Source organism: Euprymna scolopes, chromosome 19, assembly GCF_053919585.1.
Source record: "Euprymna scolopes isolate OS-2025 chromosome 19, ASM5391958v1, whole genome shotgun sequence".
NCBI classification, from domain to species: Eukaryota; Metazoa; Mollusca; class Cephalopoda; order Sepiida; family Sepiolidae; genus Euprymna; species Euprymna scolopes.
Genome location: NC_136500.1, coordinates 47,635,196 through 47,660,517, shown reverse-complemented (window position 1 = coordinate 47,660,517; position 25,322 = coordinate 47,635,196). Strand labels below are relative to the sequence as shown.

At 34.1% G+C, this 25,322-nt stretch overlaps 1 protein-coding gene across 6 annotated transcripts in view; it reads right to left on the bottom strand.

Moving 5' to 3' along the window:
• Positions 1–25,322, bottom strand: part of LOC145303559 (uncharacterized) — a 234,580-nt gene that overhangs the window by 12,026 nt on the left and 197,232 nt on the right. For 3 of the 6 annotated variants that reach the window (XM_080145067.1, XM_080145065.1, XM_080145068.1), the window contains 2 exons: positions 4,439–4,587; positions 817–849 (listed from right to left, as the gene is read on the bottom strand). In XM_080145067.1, the coding sequence (XP_080001193.1) occupies positions 817–849; positions 4,439–4,587 (182 nt within the window). The remainder of the gene's footprint in view (positions 1–816; positions 850–4,438; positions 4,588–25,322) is intronic. The other 3 variants (XM_080145071.1, XM_080145069.1, XM_080145070.1) reach the window with 1 other exon arrangement.

Below are 25,322 nucleotides of genomic sequence, written 5' to 3'. Positions count from 1 at the left end.
ATACCCACAGTTAACCATTCAGTCAGGTCTGATATTATAGAGGACACAGGACACATTCTTTTTGAATATGGAGTGCAAAGGTTTTGTTTTTTGTTTTTTTTTACATAGGCACCACCACTTATCAAGGCCCAGAGGCCACTCGAGGATAAGGGTTAAAGAGTGTGTAAATTTGGTAAATTAGATTACTTAAGGGGAATGGCTCATCAAGAACTTGTTTACATTGGACTTGAAGATGGCCATATTGTAGTCAGCTGGAAAGCAGGTAAATGGAAGAGAGTTCCACAAGTGTGCAGTTCTTAGAAAGAAGGTTTATTCATGGAATCTAGGTTTAGGCACTTCGGAAGTCATCCCAGTCAGCGATAGTCAGTCAGCTCCAATACACAGTATGATGGAAAGGTACATCAGAGAACTGATTACATTTTGTTTTTATCTTAACTAAGACAACTGAGTGATCGGAAGATCCCAATGGACCTACTATTAACTAGATGCCCTTTGACCCATTCGTCTATGCCCTGTTCTTTTTACTGTTTCACCATTTGCCCATCATTTTCACTTTAGGAATCATCATAATACAACATTTACTCTGTGGATTATCCTATTTAAAAATATCGCTAATTGTTTAAAATCAATTTTATTTACAAAATATATTTAAAATTTCATTCAAAAAAATATAAAGAGCAAGACAAAAGAAGTACCCCTCCCCCAAGAAAAATAGTTTAAAAATAAACCAAATTGAATAAAAGCGAGTTTAGAACCAAAAACATGCAGGTCAATCTTTTAGTAAAAAATAAATAAGGCTAAAGCTTGGTGTCTTACCAAGGTAAATATAATTTTGAGAGGCCAAGAGCACTAAAAAGAACAAAAGTAAATAAATTAATTAATTAGAAATAATAAAAGAATTAAAAAAGGTCGGGAGGATCCCCAATCGCTAATCCAAGGCCCGATAAAAGTGATAGTTATGGCAGAAAATGACCAAATGCTTATGTACCAAAATGTCATTTCCTTACAAAGATTTATTGGTTCTTGTCCAGAATTGGCCCTATATTAAAAAACAATAAAGAAAAATCTGAATGTGAACATACCCATGATGAAATGAAAATATCCTATTCCGAAAATCATAAATTGATCAAGTAATTTCATTTTTATAAAGAAAATAATTTTTAAGTGATTAATCTGAATCCATAGGCATTATAGCATAAATCACAAGTTTGAATTATCTCCCTTTGTTTTTTATTTTAGATTGTTTTCAAAATGGCGGACAGGATAGCTGCTCTTCTATTAATCATAAAATTTGATTTTCTTATTTAAAAATAATATTTGATGAATTTTGATGATTTTTGGAATATGATATTTACATTTTGTCACAGATATGTGCATTAGACATCATTTCGCCCATCCATAAACATTTGAGTAGGGTTTATTTTATTACTAATCATCTGAGGCACCCCCGCTTTTGGTGTGGAAGAGAGATAAATCTATCATCTTTTCTTGTTGGAAATTTGAGATGGCCTGAGCCTGTCTTCCTTTCCAAATTATTAGTTTATTCATATTGTTTTACTTTTCACTGTAGAAAAAAAAAAGTAATAACATGTTGTTCATTGTTAAAGATGGTAAAAATAGGTTCATAATCCAATCTTCTCTTTCTCATCTTCCCAACTTTATTTTTGGTAATTTCATCAAAATACCTATTTTTCTTTTTAGGTCACATTCTATATTAAATATCCAGATAAATTTACAAGCTCAGACACAAACCTGAATAAAAAGGGATCTGATATTAGTAAAATTACTTTAAAGCATAATATTAACAAAATTATTTCTAAATTAGTCAAGCTAAATTTTTATTCACTCAGTTGTGTGTATATATTCTTATGGGAAAATATGCTTGTTTAATTATATTTCACCTTTTATTTATACTAATCTTGATTATTTATGAAGCTCGATGTAACTACAGAGCATATACAAATAAATGACAGAAGTCTATATTTCAAATTTCAAAATGTTGTCCATCGTGCCATTTATTTTTTTAAGCATGCTGTAATGAACATTTTTAACAACACGTTAAGATGGACAACATCTTGAAATTTGAAATATAGACTTTTTTCATTTATGTATTTATGTTTTTATTATTTCAACCTCAGAGATTTTTGTTTAAATCATTACAAGTTGTTTCAACTGACAAGAAAATAAAATTGTCTGACGAGATCAGCAGAATAATTTTATTGTCCTGTAGACGGAAACAACTTGTAATGATTTAAGCAAAAATCCCCCAGGTTGAAATAATAAAAAAATTTAGCTCTACTAACGTATTGAGCACTTTTTCCCCTGTTTGTTACCAAATGTACCTCCTAATATATATATATATATATATATGTTTGGAGGTACAAAATTTATAGATACATTTAAATAAAAGGGGCGGAAATCTCTCAAAAGCTCTTTCGACTATCATCTCGTCAGGAGAGAATCGATAGTATAAAATTGAATAACATAATGCCGAAATAAAGAGCAAAAGGGGGGAACGAGTAAACGAGTACTAAAAGTGCCAGAAAGACGATTAAAAGTAAATTTAATTGGTGAAAAGCGTTTAAAATGGCACCGCAAGGGAAGGACAAAAAAAAAAAAAAAAAGGGTTATCAAATTTCCCCAAAGAGATTCAACGCCTTCACCGTATCCTTCTGCTGGCATAAAGATGGTTTACGAAAGGCAATAGAGACAGATTCCAAAATTCTTAAATGATTTTTGGAGTCCGCTCTATGCAGTACCTCAAACCACTCTATTTTATACTGATTGGCACAACATGGATTATCAACAAAATGTTGGCCAATAGCAGAGTCCAAAGTTGTAGAGCAAGGGAGATTCATAGATCCTGCTCTACCCTGTCTAATTTTAGAAGGAACGTGTTGGTTTATACGAGTCCTCAAATGCAAGGAGGTCCGCCCCACGTAACCAGCGTCACACTGGCATGAAAAACTGTATACAATGTTACTATTGAGGACGTAAGGCAAACTATCCTTGCAAAAAGGAGGAAACACAGGTCTAACAGTATACACTAACCGCAAGGAAACAGCATAAAAGCAATTAGTAATGCTTTTAACAATCTGTTTGGTTATTTTCGTGGCATTATCTCCTATCCACGGTAATTTTAAGTAAACAGGGCATTTTAAAGGCCCGAATGGTTTAAGGGATTTGAAGTCAGCAACCTTTTTGTTTATACAATCATCAATAAGGTCTAAAGGATAACCATTATTGATGAAAATATCCCTGATCTTGTCAAGTTCAGAGTCCAATTTAATAGGTGAGCAAATCATAAGGGCTCTATGTACCAAAGTACTTATTAAGCCGATATATATATATATTTCAGGTTATTTAATATTCAATCCAGTTACTTAGAGTTCTTAATTTAAAATATGGAATAGATGAGATTTTATATAAAACTAATTTTACATTAATTTGTGGATTTTTGTTTTGTTTGGTTATTTTATTTTAGGGCATATCAACCTTTTTCGGATTATTTAATGCCAAATTAAGTTATTTTGGAAAAAGGTTTTATGCTCCAACCTGTTTATATCTTCAAATTCATGGTGTTTAGTTTGGTTGTTTCTTTTAAATGTTCAGATAAATTCAGCAGTTCAGACACTAATTTTGAAGATTTGATACCAATAAAATTACTTGAAAATGTAATATCAACAAAGTTTTGAAAATTTATCTCCATTCAATTTTTGCACTCGAGTATGTAGGAGATTGTAGATAATGGAAATGAGATATTCGGAAATTGATTGATTCATATTTAAGAAAAAAATGATTTTCTCTCACCTTTAATTTTTCAAACTTATAAAAAAATACAATATTTGTTTTTTTTTTATTATTCAAACTACTTTTCTCATTTTGGATGGTATTATTAAAACGTTTCAGTCAATGTAATCACTGACCTTCTTCAAGTGTTTCCTACTGAACTCGGGAATCAGTTTTTTATTTTTTACTTTTATTTTTTTCTTTTGGTTGTTTTATTTTATGACTTAGCAACTATTTTCGAGTTATTTAACATGAAATCCAGTCATTTTGGTAAAAGTTTTAGTGCTTGAAGACTAAAGATACGACTTAATTACAATATATTATTACTTATGATTTTTTTTCTAATTATGTTCTAAGCTATTATTTATAATTAATGGTTCTTGAGTTCTACAAAATGCACCTGAAGAAGGTTGAGGGTTACATCAGCCGAAACATTGTGAGAATAATATCCAAGATGAGAACAGAAAGCATACAACTTATCAATGCTATGTGTTTTTATTTGTACAGAAATAAGTTTTTACCTTTTCATGATTGTCTAATCATAAAAAGGTTAATACTTATGAAAATTGACTTTTAAAAATGTGTGCTTTAACAGATGTGTTGTTTTTTGTTTTGTCTTTAATTTTTACTTGAGAAAATTGCGACTAACCTTCTTCAAAAGGTTTCAAATCAACCTTTAATTTTAAGTATGGCTCAGATGCACACTGGCAGGCTGCATCCATATCCCAGTCGGACAACATACTGAGGTAAATTTCCTGACCATCAGAGGTTTTTGCTAAGTAACTGATTGTAAAATCGCTGAAAAGAAAAAAAAAAAAAAAAAAAAATAATTAAATTTAAAAAAATATTTTAAAATTTATTAAATCTCAAAACTTATATAAATTCGAGCAAGTCATTTAAAGAAATCTTTAAGAACAAAACCAATTAAATATTTGCCAAAAATCTTTTCATCAAACTTTAAAAAAAAGTCTATTTCTGCTCTCTCTCTCTCTCTCTCCAGCTACAGTTTAAATAGTATTACTACTACTCTGGTGATATTTATAATGGGCTGTTCCAATCTTTTTATCTTTTCTTTCTTTATTCTAATACCTCCGCTCTATTGAGAAAGAGAGAGAGAGTAATAAATAGCATTCAAATAAGAGCAGGGGTCAAACAACATACAATAAGTGAAATTGAAAATGAGAAATGGGTAACTTGGTGAGTCAATTGCAAATTGCACATAATTAGAACAATTAGAATAGTAACTATTTTTTCAAACATAACTAAATCCCAAAACTGAGGAATATTTTAGCATGTATTTTGTATTATTAAAGTAAACAGGAAAAAGAAACTTTAGGGTAACAAACGTTGATTAACTCTGACTTAGTATAATATTCTATATACTATTAAAAAGTTATGTTTTCGGGTGTGTTCATACAGAAATAGAAATATGTGATTTGTTGATAGAAAGGGAATAGGCAGAGTACACATTACTAAGGCAGAAGTTTTTACCAAAGTTGGAATCTTGCACAAATCTAAAGAACCTTTTTAACTGTTTTATAAATTCACACAAATTAACATAAACAGCATTATACAAAAAAATATATTTTTTAAAACTAAAAACCTCTTTTTTTTGTTTGCTAATAATTCACAAAATATGTAGTAGACATAAGTGGTTCCAGTATTAGTTTAAAGACAATTATTTTTGCTTAAAAACATAATTTCTAATGTTTTTTGGCAATTAAAATTAATATGTAAACACATTCATTGTAGTCATTTATTCTATCATGCAAATAATAACTCAAGTTTTTTTTTTCACAAATATTTTTCTTTGTACTAACTATAAAATGCTAGAAGGTAAAAGGCGAAATTAACATACCCAAGTATTGTAGCAACACCACTGAAGGAGCAGATATAAACTAGTATATCGCTACTATTATATAAAAAGAACTTTGTGTGTGAGTTCATTTCCTATGCACATTGAAACGACTGGGCTGATTTTTTTTCAAAAATTTCACACCAAGGTATGTAATGTGTCTGAGAGTGTTCTTACATAGATTTTGTACCAGAATGCGTATGATAAGTATAGAAAATCGATAATCCAAAAAAATCAGATCAAAGAAGGAAGTCCAATTTTGACCAAAAGTAGCACTTTTATACAACCTAACATCCCAAGTGTATTTGTGAAGTTTTATCACCACATAAGCAGAAAGGCACAGCCTATAAAATCAACTGTAGATATTTTTATAAGACAGAGGTGCATTTGAAATGAATGTTTCTGTTTAGAGATACTTGACTTTTGTATTTGAAACTGAAGCAATTATTTATAGATAATTTTATAAAATCAACAGTAGATTCTCTACAGTGCAATGTGGACTACAATTATAGAGTAAGTTACTGCGGGAAGACATGTGAAGCTTCCTCCCGGTACACTGCAAAGGGGGAGGGTTAACTAAAGCAGACAATTGATTTGATTGAAAAATGGGTGATTTCACCGATTTCGATGACAATAAATATATGGTAGGGTGGAACATTTGTTGACCCTCATTCAACCCCGAACAATATAAAGTCACCCAGCTAGTTATATTTAAAAAAAAAAAAAAAAGTTTTATACAAATATGAAAAAGAGGTGTCCATTGGCGTCTCTTAACTCACTATTTTTAGATTATTAAAACTAGAAGCATAAAATATGGTCAAAATTTGTTGTAAGGGATTAATTTTTTTTTTTCAAGGGATCTCAAGAGGAGTGTGAGACACTTCTTAAACGAGGAGATAAACCAAACAAAATACTTTTTAATCTGGTTTATTTATGCCTATTGGTCAGGCATACGCTCGTTGGCACGGCAGCTGCTGCTGATTCTTTAATGTCCATCAAGCATGCTACTCCATCGACCAGCTGCAATTACAATATTGTATATTTTCATAGAGCCCCTTTATTTAAAAAAATTAATTTTTTTTATTTCGGATTTAAAGGGACATTTTTTGAAGTAACTAGTAATCTTTTTCTAATATCCTGTCTCCCTTTAAGTCTGAAAAAAAAAAAATTTTTGGTTTACTTTTTACAGAGATTTTTCTAAAACATTACTGACATAAAAAAGAAAAAACTCAAGAGTTCAAACTAATTATATTTTAGATGATCCCTTATGTGTGACAGTTTGGAGGGAAAAAGTTAATAACACTAAAAATATTTAATTAGTGCTGATATCAAAAATATAGTTGTATTTTATGAGTGATAAGACACAAATATGAAGTAATTTGGATGAAAACTATTCTGTGTAGGTCAACGATAATAATTATTCATTATATACTAGCAGGACCCGTTTACCAGTGTTGCCCAGTGAAAGCCTGCCCCCACCCCTCACAAAAAAATAAACTACGGTTGTTGTTAATGGGGACTAGCGGCCCTGACTAAAATGAAATAATCCGGCTTTCACTAACAATACAAACGGACAATAAAACGCTTTGGATAATCACAGATTTCAAGGGTATTTTTCTAAGATTGTCATATTTTAAAAACCAAAGTAGTTTAAGTCCTCAAAATATCACTGTTTTGTTCGGAAATTAATATACTTTCAAATGAATTAATAAATAATTACGTACATTATATATCTTAAGAGTTTGAAGCAGATAAAGTGATAAAAATGTTAACATTATAAACCGATCTTTTTGGTAAGATTTTGTAACGACCCTCTCCCCCCCTCGATTTGTAAATGCCTGTAACACGCTTGTATTAAGAATTTCGTAATGAAATTTGGAAAATAACGAGAAGAGATGTCACTTGTAATAGTTTGGTGTGTCCGAAATTCTTTTGATTTTTTGTTGTGTTTAAAAAAAAAAAAAAAAAAGACTTCAACATGACGAGTATTAAAAATTTTGAAAAAAATTTTCTTTGGACACGCACCGTTAAATAAATCGATCTTTTTAATATTTTTATTCATTAAAAGTGTAATTGTAACTTATTTCCTCATGCGGTAGCAAGCAATTTAAAATCATGGTACCTGGAAAAAAATAGTTCTATTTTAAAAAAAGTATCTAAAAACTATCAGCAGCAGCAGCAATATTATCAGCGATTGTCATTGTTGTAAACAAACTTTTTTTTGTTAACTTTTTATTCCAGAACGAATTGAAAATCAAAAAAATGAAAATATGAAGATAAAAAAAATGTTCTTACATATTTAGTTGGAGCTATTTTGTTATCAAAACATAATGTTATATTTCTTTATTATTATTTATATTATTATTGTTGTTGTTGTTCTTTTTGTTGTTGGTGTTATTGTTCGTTGTTAGGAAGTCTTATTAAAAGTGAGTCTTAGAGAGTCTTATTAAGAGAGATGTTGCGTTCTGTGTTCGTGTTATGAAGAGATTCATATATATAAAATGTTCATACTTAGAAGTGTAGTAGGAGACAGTGTTGAGACAGTCTTAGTGTTCACATTGTAGATATGAGATGTAGAGACATTTTGTATGTGAATACATTTTAAAACACAGGATATATAAGACATATAATGACAATTTCACTTAACCTTTTGGTAGAATTACAACACAAAGACAACGTTTATAAAAATACATGACGCATTTATTTCTTCTTCGACCGGTCGGTGGCTTTCTTAGTCAGGAATTCAAAGTTTTACATTCTATGTTTCAAAGGTGACTGTCTCGCTTCCAGACGTTCGACTGTCCATCTCTCAACTCCAGACTGTCGTCTGTCGTCCTCAGACTCTCCCTGCTTAACTCTAAAGTTTCTAACTATATCGAGAACTTCCCATTTTCCATGACGTCATACACATGTTAAAACATGTGTCTTCTTTCACGTGTTCTGGAAATGCGTGTCCAAAACTTTTTCCTTTGTTTACAAAAGGAATTTTAACCTATATTTCCAGTAACCTATATTTCCAATATGTTAAAAACATGTTTATTAAATTATCCTATAGTTGCATTCCTTTTCTTAAAACTATTTTATCTCTAAGCTAAACAATGGTTGGTTTTTACATTCCATTTGCTAATTCTCTCTCGTAATCTGTTTCTAAACCTAAATTACGAGGTTCTGATTTCGTCTATTCTATTTCATTTTAACTAAATCTCTCTATTTTTATACTTACATGAAAAGGGGACAGCCCTTATCATGTAACAATAATTAGCTTAATTAGAGCTATTCAGTTATCAGAATATATAATTAAAGCAATCCCAACCAGTCCGGCGTTATTTTTGGTCAAATTTAAAAAATCTTTATATAATTGAAAAGACAAGAAAATAAGCTTTGTAAATATGTAACGCGTGCACTTTTATCCATTGCATTAGTTTTTAACACTGAATTAAACAGTGAAAATGTGAAATATGATTTTTTTTTTTGCTTCACATGTGTGAGCAGTACCTCCCCACTCACAATATTTTTTTTTTCGTCTTTTTTACAATTTTTTTCAGTGGATTATAATAAAATAGATACTAATCTATCCAATTATAAAAAAAAAAAATGCAAAATCAATATTTAAATATTTGTAGGGGGTACTAAGTCTCTAGTGAAATTCTTACTTACTTGCTTCCCCACAAAGGCAGAGTTAAACACAAATTCGGTTTTTAATGTGGGGAAAATCCAGTTTCCCAAAAAGGGGCAATCTGGATAGGAACAAAAATAATTGTCATGAAGTCAAGACAGGAAAGGTGACGTGTAGCATCAGAATATTAAACTGTGATCTTGGCCCGAAGTCCAGGTAGAGAATTAAAACCCGTCTTAAACTGGAAAGTTTAAAGAAATAAGGTATCACTCAGACAAGAAATGTAATTGAAAATAAAAATTAAATTTCTCCTAAATTTGTTTAACAATTTTAGAATTTAGAGTGGGGGTTGATTTCACATAAATTTAATGTAAAACAATTCACCATTTCAAGATCAATCTAGTGTTTTAGAACGGTTGACCAATTTATCTTTTTATGGGAAATAAATTGTGCATTTTTCTTTATGGAAGGATCTGTTTATTTATTTATTTTTTTAGATACTTATATGTAGCTTACCGAGGAATTTTGTTTGATGGGGAGCTTGCCACTTGGACAGCGTTATTGTTTTTAAACAGTCTTAGATTTTGATTTTAGTTTCATAAAATGCATTACAATTCAACTTTGAGTTCTCTAACTTCTTTTCTTTTAATGGATACATGGCATTTTTAAGGAATTGCAGTATATTTATGTGCTGGTTTTGTGCTAGCTTTTAGAAAAGATCCCCCCCCCCCCAACATCCCCATGTAAAGAACAGCTATCAAAGTAGACAACCCCCTTTTTTTGGGGGGGGGGAATAATTACTCCAAATTTAACCATAATAATCGTTGTCAGCATAGACACCTGTAAATGCTTAAAAAAAAAAAAAGAAAACGCAAAAATTGGGGGGGGGGAGAGTGTCAGTAGGAAGCACTAAATGGATACAATACTTCCGCTATTCTTCAAAACTGCTTACTTATATATTCGGACAAAATATTAAGATATTTTTAGATAATATATTTTTTTCAAACATTTACGTTTTTCTTTTTTTTTTCTTTTTTCAAATATAGTTACATTTTATTTTTAAATGTAACTTATTTAAATATACTTTATTTAAACCTGTGCAATCTATTACGGTCATCGCCGATTTAAAAATAAGTGTTTCAGCAATATCATCTACTGGATTCATACTTATGTTGTTTGAATTGAATGTATTTTAAACATATGTGAAATATTCTCATTTTAAAACTGTTAAACTGTTTTTTGTTGCACATTCACCTTTTTGAAACTGCTAAAACTGAAAACAATGCGACACATTCATTGTTTTCTTTTCATGTTTCTGTAATTAAATATATTTTGAAAATATCTAAACAGTTTGACAAAATATATAACATTAACTTAAATAAACATAGTTATTTGAAAAGATATGCAATAAAAAAAATAAAAAATCAATTGATATAAACAGTTTAAGAATTTTTATACATTTTTATTATAAGGGGGGGGGTGAAAAAACATGAAATATAGTTAACTAAAAATAGTTTAACAGTTTTAAAATGTGAATATTTCATATATGTTAAAAAAAAAAATCAAATTCAAACAACATAAGTACGAATCCCGTAGATGATACTGCCGAAACATTTAAGTTTAAATCAGTGATGATCATAATAGATTGTGCAGGTTTAATTAAAGTATATTTAATTAAAGTATGTTTAAAAAAAAAAACGTAACAATGTTTGAAAAAATATAATTAATTACTGGAACAAACGTACAAAGCAAGCGAACGAGAGAGAGAGGAAATAAAAGTTTGTTGTTTTTTCTTCGGCATCGCCATGAAATTCTTTTTTTCTTTGGCATAAAAAGAAATGCAAAAAGCGAGGGAAGAATATATACAGAGAGAGAGAAGAAATACAAACTGATGCCATAAAATGTAAGAAAATGAACACAATTTACTAAGAGGGCAAAAGTAGGTATCATTGTGACGCCATATTTGAATGCTATATTAGCATTTGTTTCGCATGCAAATATTGTTAATCCAGAATATAGGAATGGTCAGAGCTCAGCCAATCAGAATGAGCGGAATGAGTCTGGGGAGACATTATTTTGGAATCGGAAATGGGAAAGATTATGTTATGTCTATGAGTTTATGATCCAGTTACGAAGGGTGAAAGCACAATATATGTATAATAGTGCATATTTCCTCCTGGTGTTGATTGGAGCGGTAGGAGGACGTGATATTTAAAAGGAAAAAGGAACTACTTCCTCGAAACATGGTTGTGATTGTGATAATGTTGCACCTAGGATGAAATGTAGAATTTTATTATTATGCCTAAATGCGTTCTAAAGTTACATAAAATAGTGGCTAATAATCTAGACATAATAAATTTGTATGTGGCATCTGTTATTGCAAACCTACGGTTCTTTGGTCCAGAGGAGAATTTCTGCAATCAAAATATCATTTATGGAGATAATCACAACTAAAAAGAAATTACTTTAAAATGAAGACGTATTTAATTGTCTGCCACTGAATAAATGTCTTCTTAATATTTCCCATCGTTAAATTGTCTCTAAATTGAGGGGAAGATAACTTTGCTATTTGAAGCAAGAGAGATAAATTTAGCTTTTGTGTACAAAGTCACTTTTTTTATTTTTTATAGGGAGAGACACCACTTATCAAGGCCTGAAGGCCAGTAGAGGAAAAGGGTTAATAAGTGCATGGTCGTCATCAGGACGACAGCATTGTAAACGTTAGTAGAGGAAATTGGGTATACTTTGATTATTTAAGGGAACGGCTCAATAAGAACTTGTTTACATTGGACTTAAAGATGGCCATGTTGTAGTCAGCTGGAAAGCAGGCCAATAGAACAAAATTCCACAGGCAGGCAGTTTCGCTCAACAGTTGCATGGACTTTATGAAGCGGAAAATGCTAAAATTAGCAAAAGAGAACTGTAATTGGGAAGAATGTATATAGTAATAAGGTTATAATAAATCTATGTAAAGAAGAGAAATAAACAAATACATACATACCTATGTACACACACATATATATATATATATATATATATATATATAGATATCCAGACATACACATAAATATGCATATATATATATATATATATACACACACACACACACGAATATACAGATATATACATATGTACACACACACACATATATATATATATATATATACTAGCAGTTCAGCCCAGCTTTGCTCGGGCCCTATGTACTGTTTATAACTTGCCCTACGTGTGAATACACTTTATGTAAGATTTCAAATGTTTAGACCAAAAATTGTCTGAGTAATTTCGTAGAGACCGCAGAGGTCAATTTTTTATAAATTGGTCATCAATTTTGACCCCTTAACATTTATTATTTTGGTCTCAAATCTAAATAAAAAGTTTTACCCATGTCCAAGTTACCTAAATCTAAAATTTCAAGTGTTTAGACACAAAATTGGCGGAGAAATTTGGTAGAATCTGCAAATGTCAACTCTTTCAACTTTGACATTTTGGCAGCCAAATTTTCGCCTAAAAACTGATTAAAATTTTTGCCGCAAGTCTGAATACCTGTTATGTATAAATTTTGAATGTTTAAACACAAAATTGGCTGATTAATTTGTTAGACACCACAAAGGTCAAATCTTTTGAACATTCACCCCTTGGTAGCTCAAATTTTCGATCCAGACCGATTAAAAGCTTACCCTATCTTTGAATACCCTATGTGTAAAAATTCGAATGTTTAGACCAGAAATTGGCTGAGTAATTTGGTAAAGACTGCAGAGGTCCAATTTTTAAAAAACTTTGACCCCAATTTTAATCCCTTAACATTTATTTTTTTAAGGCTCAAATCAAATTAAAAAGTTTTATTCATGTCCAAGTAACCTACATTTAAATTTTCAAGTGTTTAGACCCAAAATTATCGGAGGAGTTTGGTAGAGTTCTCAAAGGTCAAATCGTTGAACTTTGACCCCTTGATAGCCACATTTCTGGCTGAAAACTCATTAAGAAGATTTTCAAAAAACTCAATACCCCTTATGTCTCGAGTCTCTAGACTGAAAATTGACAGAGTTATTTGATAGGGAAATGTACACAGACACAAACATTTTCACTTTTATATTAGCATTTCAGCCCGGCGTTGCCCGGGTGTTTGGATATGTATGTTGAGCAAAAAAAAAAAAGTGGTAGTAGGAAGGCAGGCTGGAACCCGTACCGCAAAGGAGGAAAAGAACAGGGTAAAACCTGTTGAGACACTTGTAGTCTGTCTAAACTGTACGAACGAACTGACCAAACCAAGATGGCCGACTCCTATTTATATCACCACAAGCAAGGGAGGTAACCAATGTCTACATTAACATTGCTGCTGTCCTCAAGTGAATAATTTATTTCTGATTTAACAAGTCCCTTAGAAGCTCAGACGAAGCTCCTGCCTTGGTCAAACAATCAGAGACCTGATCACAACCCTTGATCCATTCTATCTGTATCTCCCCTCTACTCTTCATTTCCTTCAGCCTTGCTACATCTATTCTCAATCGTCGATCGCTTACCAGATTGTTGGAATTCAATGTCTCCACAAGTGATGCATTATCTGTCTTGCAGAGAACGTCTGGCAATTTAGATAACTGAAATACCTCTTGTATCATAACCGCAGTCAAAACACCAGCATCAGCTCCTTCATTCAGAGCAAGAGTCTCTGAGGCCAATGGGCTTTTTGTCACTCTGTCCAATTTCTTTGACGCCCAATACATGGGGGCCATTTTGTCAGTACTTCCTCCAATAAAGACAACAAAACCACCCTGTGAAGATCCATCTTCCAGACTGGCATAAGAGGCATCAGTATAACACAAAATGTGTAAATCTGAGGGCTTTCCCAATTTTGGAAATGTTATAGAACCCTTCTTGGATTTCAATTTTGATAAGGCTTTATTCGCCTCAAATAAGGCTTTTACTTTGGGATGCTTTCCAGTGTTGCTCATTTTACACACATCAAAAGCTATATCAGGGCGTGTTTGAGTTGAAACCCACATCATCTGACCTGCAAGTCTCTTCAACTCATGCTTTTCTTCTTCATTCAGTTCATCATTTTTCCTCAGTATCCTCCCTTTGCTTATTTCTATTGGAGATATGGAAGATACATATAGATCTTGTTCTACAGTGATCCCATTTTCCTGTTGATTAACATTCAGTCCAACATATTTGAATGTTCCACTTTCATGACATCCCACCTTAAATTTTTCTTTCAATGTTGCAATCACATCCCTTTCAAACTCTGTGTTTCCACAGAAAACAAAATCATCCACGTGCATAGCAAGAATTCCAGTCAAATTTCCTTTAATATCATGCCACAAAAACAATGCATTATCATAAGCACTTGCTACTCCTTTTAATTCAATCAAAGCCTGAGTAACTCTCTTGTACCATGCCCGTGGAGCATCATTCAATCCATAGATGCATCTTTTTAATTTCCACACTTGAGATTTAGGACAAACATCAGATGGTGGCCTCAGGTACACATCTCTCTCTAAAATACCACCTTGCAAAAAGGCTGAGGTAAAATCTATGGTCTGCAGCATCCAATTCTTTATTGATGCGGTTAGCATGACCATTCGCATAGCTTCACGGCTACATGTTGTGGGATTGCCTCTTGGCAATAGATTTAATCACACAGTTTGCATGGATTTGAAAGAGTTCATCCACAATGAAGTGTGGATACTACATCTCATTGATGCCGCTACCAGGTATTCAGCGGCAACATTGATCAAAACAAAGAAGAAGGAGGAGATCATCAAAAACATCTTTATGATGTGGATTACCTATTTCGGATCTCCTGTTCGTTTTCTGAGTGATAATGGGGGTGAATTCAACAACGAACACTATAGACAGATGAATGAAAAACTCAACATAGAGACCTGTACTACTGCCGCAGAAAGTCCATTCAGCAACGGTACTGTAGAACGTCATAATTTGATAGTTGCTGAGGCAATGAAAAAAACAAATGACGATGAGAAGTGTGAACCTGAAATTGCCTTGGCATGGGCTATTTGTGCAAAAAATGCCCTCCTCAATTACTCTGGACACAGTCCAAATGAACTTGTATTCGGTTTCAATGTAAATACACCCTCAATTCTGACAGACCAGTTACCTGCTATGGAGTCCTCTACTACAAGTGACATGGTGAGAAAAAATTTAAATGTTCTCCATAGTGCAAGGAGAAACTTTTTGGAAGCTGAGTCCAGTGAGAGAATTAGGAGAGCTCTCAGGTCTAATGTCAGAACTTATGCTGATGAAGATTATGCTACCGGAGACCAAATCTATTATCGGAGGCAGGGTTTTAAAGGATGGCGTGGTCCAGCAAAAGTCTTAGGCAGAGAAGGCCAGTTTGTCTTAATCAGACATGGCGGAGCATTTTATAGGATGCATCCGTGCCAATTGATGAAAGTGAATAAAAACAACGAAAAAAGAACAAAAAAAGCTGAAATGCTGGGAAACACTACAGAAGGGAAGAATGAATACCTTTCAGTTGAGGAGGAGGAGTTGCAGAATCAAGTGGTAGAAAGTGAAGATATAGACAGAGAAGAAGTTGTTGATAGTTCTACCAGTTTAAGGGATAAGACTGAAAAACCTGGCCGAAATAAGACCATAACTTATAAAATAAATGGAAGTGAGGAGTGGAAGAAAGGAAAGGTTATGTCAGTACAGCCTAAATCAACTGGCAAATATAGTCATTGGATCAATATAGAACCTGAGGATGAAAACGAGGATCAAGTTTGTATCAACTGGAATCATATTGATCATTGGAGAGAAGTGCCCCAATATACTGAACAGGAAAATGTAGTCCTGCTCACCGCTGAACAAGAGCAGTCGAAAGCTGTAATGGATGCCAAGCATAAAGAAATAAAAAACATGAACACCTATGAAGTATTTGAATGTGTGCCATACACAGGTCAAAAAACAATGCATTATCATAAGCACTTGCTACTCCTTTTAATTCAATCAAAGCCTGAGTAACTCTCTTGTACCATGCCCGTGGAGCATCATTCAATCCATAGATGCATCACATGTATTACATGTTCAGAATTTTGGTCAGTGTTCTTTCACAGAAAAAAAAAAAAAAGCAGAAAAACTTCATCGACAGTTTGCTCATGCCTCGAAGGAAAAACTTGTTTCCTTGGTTAAAAAAAGTGGCAAATTCAATGACAAGGAATTTATAAAGGCGATTGAGGAGGTTTGTGAAAACTGTCAAATTTGCCTTAGATTTAAAAAAACTCCGGTCTGAGTTCGTATACTTCACTAGTTGCAGGTCACTTTCATTTAAAGTATCCAAATAAACATCAAGCCACACTTCGCCAGCCAGTGTGCGAGTACAAGCAGAATCCAAGACTGCCATTCCAAATGTTTCCTTTACAAGATTTGAGATTTTTTCATTTGTACTGTTCAAATAAATATTTTCTTGAATGAACAACGTAATGTGTATTTGTTCTGTCGCTTCCGTAAACCTGGGCGTATTTCTAGGACACTCTCTAATTAGATGGTTCGGAGACTGACATTTGTAACACAACAACACGTTTCCACTTCGGTCACATGGATTAGATTGTCCTCGACGAAAACGCCTTTTGTTGTTACCCGGTTTAGAATAATTATAGTTGACGATTTCGGGCTCTGATTTCACTGCCGGTACATTTTCATCACGATAAATGTCACCAAATACTTTCTTTATCGATTCCTTCATGTTTTGATACGTCAAAACAGAACACGTTGTCCGCGCTAATTTTTCGTTCTCTTCCGATATGTTAACCGCGTTCAAAACAAGAAAAGCTTGCACTCCTTCCGGTAGAATAATGTAGAATTTTTTTAATCTTTGGTACAAAAACTCATAACGAACAAGAAAGTCATTTATACTGGTACCTGACGGTCTTTTATAAGTGTAAAATTCCTTAAAAGTCATGTAAGCGCGCGTGTGTTCATCCTTTAAATATATGTCATCCAGTTTCTTTATTAAGATCTTCAAGCCATCTCGTCCGCCGATGTCACTTGTTGGCAATTCACGTACACATTCTCTAATATTCGGTGGTAGCGTCAAAAACACTGCTGGCCCTTTTTTTTCCTCAGAAAGATCCGTGAACAACGACCACATTTCAACGTCTTGTTTCCAGTTCTCGTAAACATCCTCCCCCTCCAACAATGGAGGTTGTTTGTTTGAAGTTGCCATATCCGATATCCGATCTGTCTAGTGCTACAGACAAGCTGTACAAAAAAAAAAAATTTTTTTTTTTTTTTTTTCGTTTTGTCGCACACAGAGGGATATCTCTGCTACCATTTGTTGAGACACTTGTAGTCTGTCTAAACTGTACGAACGAACTGACCAAACCAAGATGGCCGACTCCTATTTATATCACCACAAGCAAGGGAGGTAACCAATGTCTACATTAACAAAACCTACCGTTTATGCTGTTACGACCACTGCCAAACCGGAAGCAACATTTTTTAAAATTAAGGCTAGACAATCTAAAGGAGAGGATAACTTTAAAAAATATCGGCGAAAAAAGTGACCCCCCCCCCTGTAGAAAAGTGCCTAGTTTAAAGGGAAGATATTAATGTTTTTAGCCAATTTTTCGATATTTGTCGTAGGAAAGGTCGAACTTTAAAACGATATTAATCTTGGTAAAATTCGTCGCCTCTACTGAAAGTTTAAGGCAAACATGCAAACAGATATACATACATACATTTATATATTGGTAACTAAAAATTTTCGACCCAAATTGATGAAAAAGCTTGCCCTATCTCTGAATACACTATGTAAAATTTCAAATATTTAGACCAGAAATTGTCTGAGTAATTTGGAAGAGACCGCAGAGGTAAATTTTTTTTTAACTTTGACCCCTTAAAATTCATTGTTTTGGGCTCAAATCAAGTTATTAAGTTAGATCTATGTCCAAGGAACCTATATCTAAAATTTCAAGTGTTTACACTCAAAATTGCCTGAGGAGTTTGGTTGGTAGAGTTCTCAAAGGTCGAATCGTTGAATTTTGACCCCTTAGACCCCAAATTTCTGGCCGAAAACAGATCACATAGATTTTCCCAAATCTCAGTACCCTGTATATCAAATTTAAAGACTGTAGACTAAAAATTGACAAAGTTATTACGTAGGGAAATGTACAAAGACACGCACAGACACGTTCACTTGTATATATAGATTATATATATTTCAGCTCAGCGTTGCCTGAGTGTTTGGAGGTGTATGTTGAGCAAAAAAATCGGTCAATTTTTACAATTTTGACCCCTATTATGACTCCTTAACATTTATTGTTTAGTGCTCAAATCAAGTTATTAAGTTAGATCCATGTCCAAGGAACCTATATCTAAAATTTCAAGTGTTTAGACCCAAAATTGGCAGAGGAGTTTGGTAGAGTTCTCAAAGGTCAAATCGTTGAATTTTCGACCCAAACTGATTAAAAAGCTTGCCCCATCTCTGAATACCCTTTATCTAAAATTTCAAATGTTTAGACCAGAAATTGTCTGAGTAATTTGGTAGACAGAAGAGGTCAAATTTTTTAACTTTAATCCCTATTATGACCCCTTAACATTTGTTTTGGTCTCAAATCAAGTTATACCCATGTCCAAGGAACCTATATCTAAAATTCCAAGTGTTTAGACCCAAAATTGGCGGAGGAGTTTGGTAGAGTTCTCAAAGGTCAAATCGTTGAATTTTGACCGCTTAACAGCCAAATTTCTGGCCGAAAACGGATTACATTTTCCCAAATCTCAGTGCCCTGCATATCAAATTTCCAGTTTGTAGACTGAAAATTGACAGAGTTATTGTGTAGGGAAATGTACACACACACACGTTCACTTTTATAGATATACTAGCATTTCAGCTCGCGTGTTTGGAGGTGTATGTTGAGAAAAAAAAAAAAAAAGTGGTGGTATAGGAAGGCAGGTTCAAACCCATACTACGAAAGAGCAAGAGAACAGGAAAACACTTGACGTCTTTGCTGTTACGACCCTGCCAAACCAGAAGTGACATAGGTTTAAATTAAGGCTAGACAATCGAAAGGAGAGGATGACTTTCAAAAATATCGGCGAAAAAAGCCCCCCCCCCTGTAGAAAAGTTCCCAGTGTAAGGTGAAGATATTAATGTTTTTAGCCAATTTTTTGATATTTGTCGTAGGAAAGGTCGAACTTCAAAACGATACTGATCTTGAAAAAAATCCGTCGCCTCTGTCAAAAGTTTTAGGCAGACATGCAAACATACATACATACATTTATATATTGGTAACTAAAAATTTTCGACCCAAACTGATTAAAAAGCTTGCCCTGTCGCTGAATTTCCTTTATGTAAAATTTCAAATGTTTGGACCAGAAATTCTAACTAATTTGGTAGAGACCGCAGAGGTCAAATTTTTTAACACTTTGACCCCTATTATGACCACTTAACATTTATTGTTTTGGGCTCAAATCAAGTTATTAAGTTAGATTCATGTCTAAGGAACCTATATCTAAAATTTCAAGTGTTTAGACCCAAAATCACATCGATTTTCCCAAATCTCAGTACCCTGTATATCAAATTTTGTGTCTGTTAAAATTGACAGAGTTATTGCGTAGGGAAATGTAGACACACAGATACACACACAGACAGTCAGACACTTTCACTTTTATAGATAAACACATACATATACACATACATCTTGGTTGTCCATCATTATCTAATGATGACCATCTTCTTGTGAATATACTGATGTTAAATCATCCAATTCTAGATCCACACATACATTCATGGTTTGGGCATGTTAATGAGGCGTTGGGTGGAATAAGGAGGCATGGCGAGCATGCCTATTTACACACTACACTGTATGGTCTTGTATTTGTAACTCCCTGTCCACTCAATACAGTCCACTCTTTGTGAGCAGACGAAGTGCCAGAGATCTCAGCAGGAAGCAAGTTCTTCTAGTGAAGAGGGGTCTATTTGACACTTCTTCAAGGATCACTTGATGTGGTCTTTGAAATGCTTCCTCTGTCCACCAACAATGCGTCAGTCTTGGAATAATTGACCACAGGGAATTCTACACGGTAATCTGTGGCTGCGCATTCAAATGATGTGCCCCAGCCATCTGAGTTGGCGCTGGGTCATGGACTCCATGCTGCAGTTGCATGCCCTCTCCAATACCTCTGTACACCAATATTTTGGTGCGGAGTCTGAGGTTGTTGTTTTGAAAAACCCTTCTCCTTAGCCGACCAAAGGATGGTGATGCTTGCTTGAGGTGATTCTGGATCTTGTTATCCAATTATGTTAGACATTATGCTCTCCAGATATTTGAATGTGGGCACCGTAAGCAGATGTTTCCATGCTGCTGTGAGAGTTATTAGGTTTGGTGGGAGATCAGCGCTGTACTGACAGAGTATCTTTTTCTTCTAGGTGTTGATTGTCAGTCCCATTCTAGTGTATGCTGCTACAGCTACCGAAAGGATGTTTTGTGGGGTCTCTGGTGTATGAGCAACTAGGGCACAGTCGTTGCCTGCAGCATCCTGATGCTAGAGATTCTCCGTTCCCATAGGTAGCAGTGCTGTAACACTGACAAGGAAAATGTTGAAGAGAACTGGAGCCAGCACACAGCCTTGCCCCACACCAGTTTCCACACCAAAGAATTCTGAGCTGTGTCTTCTGACTACCACTCAGACCATCATCCACAAATGGAACTGTGTAAAAATGGTGAGAAACTTGGGTGGGCACCTAAATCTTTTCTGGACCTGCCACAGTAAGTCCCTGTTAACTGTATCAAATGCCTTTAAGAGATTGACAAAAGCAATGAACAAGTTCCTATGCTGCTCCCGGCATTTCCTGTCATGAAGATCACGTTAACTGTTCCTCTGCCCTCTTGAAAAGCACACTAAGACTGAAATGCCCCGTTCCGATATTGTGGAGAGGAATCTATGAAGCATAACTTTGGCAAGAACTTTTCCAGCAACAGTCAACAAAAAAATACCCCTACTATTAAACAGATGAATTTGCCTTTGTTGACCTCTCAAAGTTATTTGACTGTTAACAGACACACACACACACTAGTAACTATTGATTAATAGGGTTAACAGCTGTTGGTTAATACTTTTTCTCGTATTTGCCCAAACCTTATTTTATTTGAACAAAACTTTTTCTTCCTATTGTCACTACTCATTAAGGCTAAGAGCCACTCAAGGATAATGGTTAATGAGGTAAGAATAATTTCCATCCGAAAGATGAGGAACATTATGTAGGTACTAAGATTGATCAACATTGGTTTTCGTTTGTGTCTTCAAAGCATTGTCCAGGGAGTTATATACAGGGTGTCCAAAAGAGATGATTTATTACTTGGCTGTAAGCCATTACAAACATATTTTCAAGGGAAAATGTGTGACAATAGAAATTACACAACAGAACAACAACTTTTCTTTCATCTACAACCTTTTGTTTTGATTTTCTAAAGCAACAAAAGTGGAAGAGATGGTAAGAGCATAGGTGACACACACATACACAGGTTTTATGAATCTCAATATGTCCCACTTTGTCAACTTAGCTCCAATCACTGTCCCATCGCCACAATGCGCCTGTTTTACAAGTATTTTAATGAAGTGTGCTCTGATGAACTTGTTGCACTTGTGCCCACTTGGCATACATATTCCTGACAGTAATTAGTAACAAAAATCATATTCCTGACAGTAATTAGTAACAAAATCAAACCCTTTCACTATTGAGATCCCTAAATACCGGAAGCATTCTACTCTAATAGTTTCTTCCATAAAACAGCTAGACTTTGAAATTCCCTTCCTGCTACCTGCTTCCCTGACTGTACTAATATGCAGAAGTTTAAATGTTTGCAAACAAACATCTTGTTAATCTTTCCTACGTATGGTTTCAAACAGTGAGAGAAAAAAAAAGTGCAGCCCAATATTCGCCTAATGATGACTGAATTAGTTCAATTTGATGATGAATTTGACAAAGTACTTGCAGAATGATGACTGAATTAATTCAAAGTACTTGCAGATGCAGCCTACGAGAACTTGACAAATATGCAATGGAGCAAAGAAAGATTTAAACAAAGAACATCAAATGAAAGAAATAATTTTGTGAAAATGAAGACTAAAATAATTTATAAAAAAATTAAACAAAAGGAAAACAAAATAACAGTTCAACTGAAAGGTTTGTTTTTCACACAAAAATGACCAAAAATGGTCGATCGTTGACCCACTTACATTTTAGTGAAATAACAATATATCGATTCATTCATAACATCTGGTTAAAAAAAAAAAAAATGATAAAATGCATAAAAAACATTAGTTTTTGCAAGCAAACTTGCATGATTATAAAGGAATTGTTTCCAGATTTCTAGAACGATCTACTAGCGAAAGAATTATTATTTAACATCTTTTCATTTAATTACATTGTTACGACACGATCTTGGCCGAGATGGAAAAAAATTGCCAGTCTCAATGGAAAGGCTCTCATAAGAAACGACGTTCCAACTAGTATGATCACGTCATGCATCATCAATCATCCAAAACACTTTAAAGTGTATCCCCACATAGATGTTAATAATGAAAAGCAACAAAGTAGGCCGCTTAACATATGGAGGGGATCAGTTGATGATGACCTGATCCTAGTGGGCAGTACAAGTGAAATGGCAACAAACGGTAGAAGTTGAAGTCATTCACAAAGCGTCTAACCTTTGTATAGCGCGGGGGGGGGGGATATTTGGTTCTCTCCCACTGCAAAAGCTATGACACCAGGGTCCAAAAGTGGAATTGCGAAGTCAGCACCCCCGAGGGTAAATAAAAAAAGTGCCTGGGCAGCCCCGTTGACATTCCCCAGTAAGAGTGTCTCACATGATCAGCAATAACCTAACAATTTCTCAAAGAGAGAAGGCAAAGCATGGAAGGGTAGACCTGTTAGAACTGCACATAACCAGCTTTACACCACAATCAACAAGGTCCCGGTCATTACAGGAATGGTCGAATCTCTGTTGATTTTGGCAGCTCAAGGATAAAAATCTCAAAAAAAAAAAAATAAATAAATAAAAAATGAAAGAAAAGTAATAATTATAAATTCACTTCATTGCGTATGTGTATTCATTGTTGTGTTTGTGTGAGTTCTAACGTGTGCGTATATATTGTCTTTGTAGTTGTGTTTGCCAGTGTGGGCATTGCAACAGGGAATTATTTGGGACCGTTTTGGTCATTTCACATCTGACCTTTGTGTCGTTTGTATGTAACCCTGAAACTAAACTTTGCTCAACTAACGTAGCTTTTATGTAAAACGATGAACTTCCGAATTTCCATGGACAGTTATGACCCGGATAATGTTATATTCCTATCGGTTTTACTAAAAATGTACGACTAAAAATTATGTACAATCAATGTACGACTAAATGCTGCTGCTGATTAAAAGCAACTTCGACACAGGTGACTGATCGACTGAGTTCGGCAACGTAAAATATCGTAAAACAATCTTTTAACAATAAAATAAATTTACTCAGAAGTTTCGATTACTTTTTGGCAAATATTTTAAGCCCATACCTAAAAAGATATTTACTAAAGAAAACTGATTTTTATTAAACATTCCTTCTTACACGGTCGATCTATTGAGTCTGTTAGCGCAAAAAAAAAAAAAGTCATTGAAATAAACAATAAAACGACTTCAGGCACAGTCACGATTATTTTGGACAACTTCTTAAAGACTGGAACTTTTCTTGGAACTTCTGCAGTATACGGCCAGTGGCCACTTTTTTAGGTGCGTTTCACTAAACTGTCGCCGAGTGACGTTTCTTGGTGAAATAACAGGTGGCGATAACTTGTAGTTTGGGGGAAATTCTTTGGAAACTTTATCTTAAAATGGATGTAAATTCCTTAAATATGCGCGATATTGCATTGTTGACGTCGAACAATTGACTTTTTGCAGGCTAATAGATTGTTGTCGGCCACGCAGCACGCAGCAGTGTCAATGTGGACAAAACATGGTGTTGCAAACCAGCAATCGTAGTAGTGACAGATTCTGCTGGAGATGTTGCTTCCCCCCAAAATCATCAGTTATGTACCGGGAGGGGTGCCGAAAAAAATCGTTCCTTCATTTTCTCTGCTCCTACGACAATGACGTCATGTTTGACCTAGAAAACGTTCGCGTTAGTTTCAACCACCTGCAAGTGTTTTTAAAGGTTTAATTTTATCCGTCATTAAGTGTATGTTTCTTTGGCATAGGGGTAACGTGTCGGGCATTTTTTTCCGCCTTAGCCTCGATGTTTCGGGTTCAAGCCTGTCTTTCTACCTAAACTTTTTTTTCCTCTTTTACACCTTTTTTTTAATTTTTTTTTTTTACGTTTGTTCGCTGTTTTGCTTTGTATTGGTTTTTCCAATTTTTCTTAACATCGTGTTTTTTTTTATAATATTAAAACAGGATCACCCTCTCCTACATACACCCCCCCAAACACCCGGGCAACGCCGGGTACCCCCGCTAGTATATATATATAAAGCATAAGCCAGTTGCTGGAGTAACTGAGATCGTGGGTGGACGGTGTTTACGATAACCATTTTAAGATGTTTTTGCTTGTATTAAAGCCAACCGATTTTTAGTTTTTTAACGTTTGTTTCATGGTGTATTATCACTGCGTTTTGGAAGGGGTGGGCAGTTGGGTTCTTTTTGGAGATGTTTGAAGATTAACCCCCCCCCCACACACACATATATATATATATTCTTCCTTTTTTTCTTGTACCAATTTGTGAATTATTCCACGGATTTCGGCCTTTTGGATTATTTTGGACCATCTTCCAATTACGCGATTTCCTTGGATGGATTTTACTTGTGCAAATGGAAATTTAACTTTCTTAGATTTACATTTTTGGATTTTACCGTCATTGGATAATTTACCTTTCATCAGACTATCCATTCACGTGAAATCACCTTTTTCTTCACCCTATTTCCTCTGCTTCACTTTTTTTTATCAAGTAAGATCTTTGACTTACTTGCAGTTTCATCAAATACTTTTGCATGCAAAATCCGATTCTGCATTTTGCTAATACCTACCCTCTGATGAGAAGGAAAGTATTTCTCCGAAACACTGCGGATTA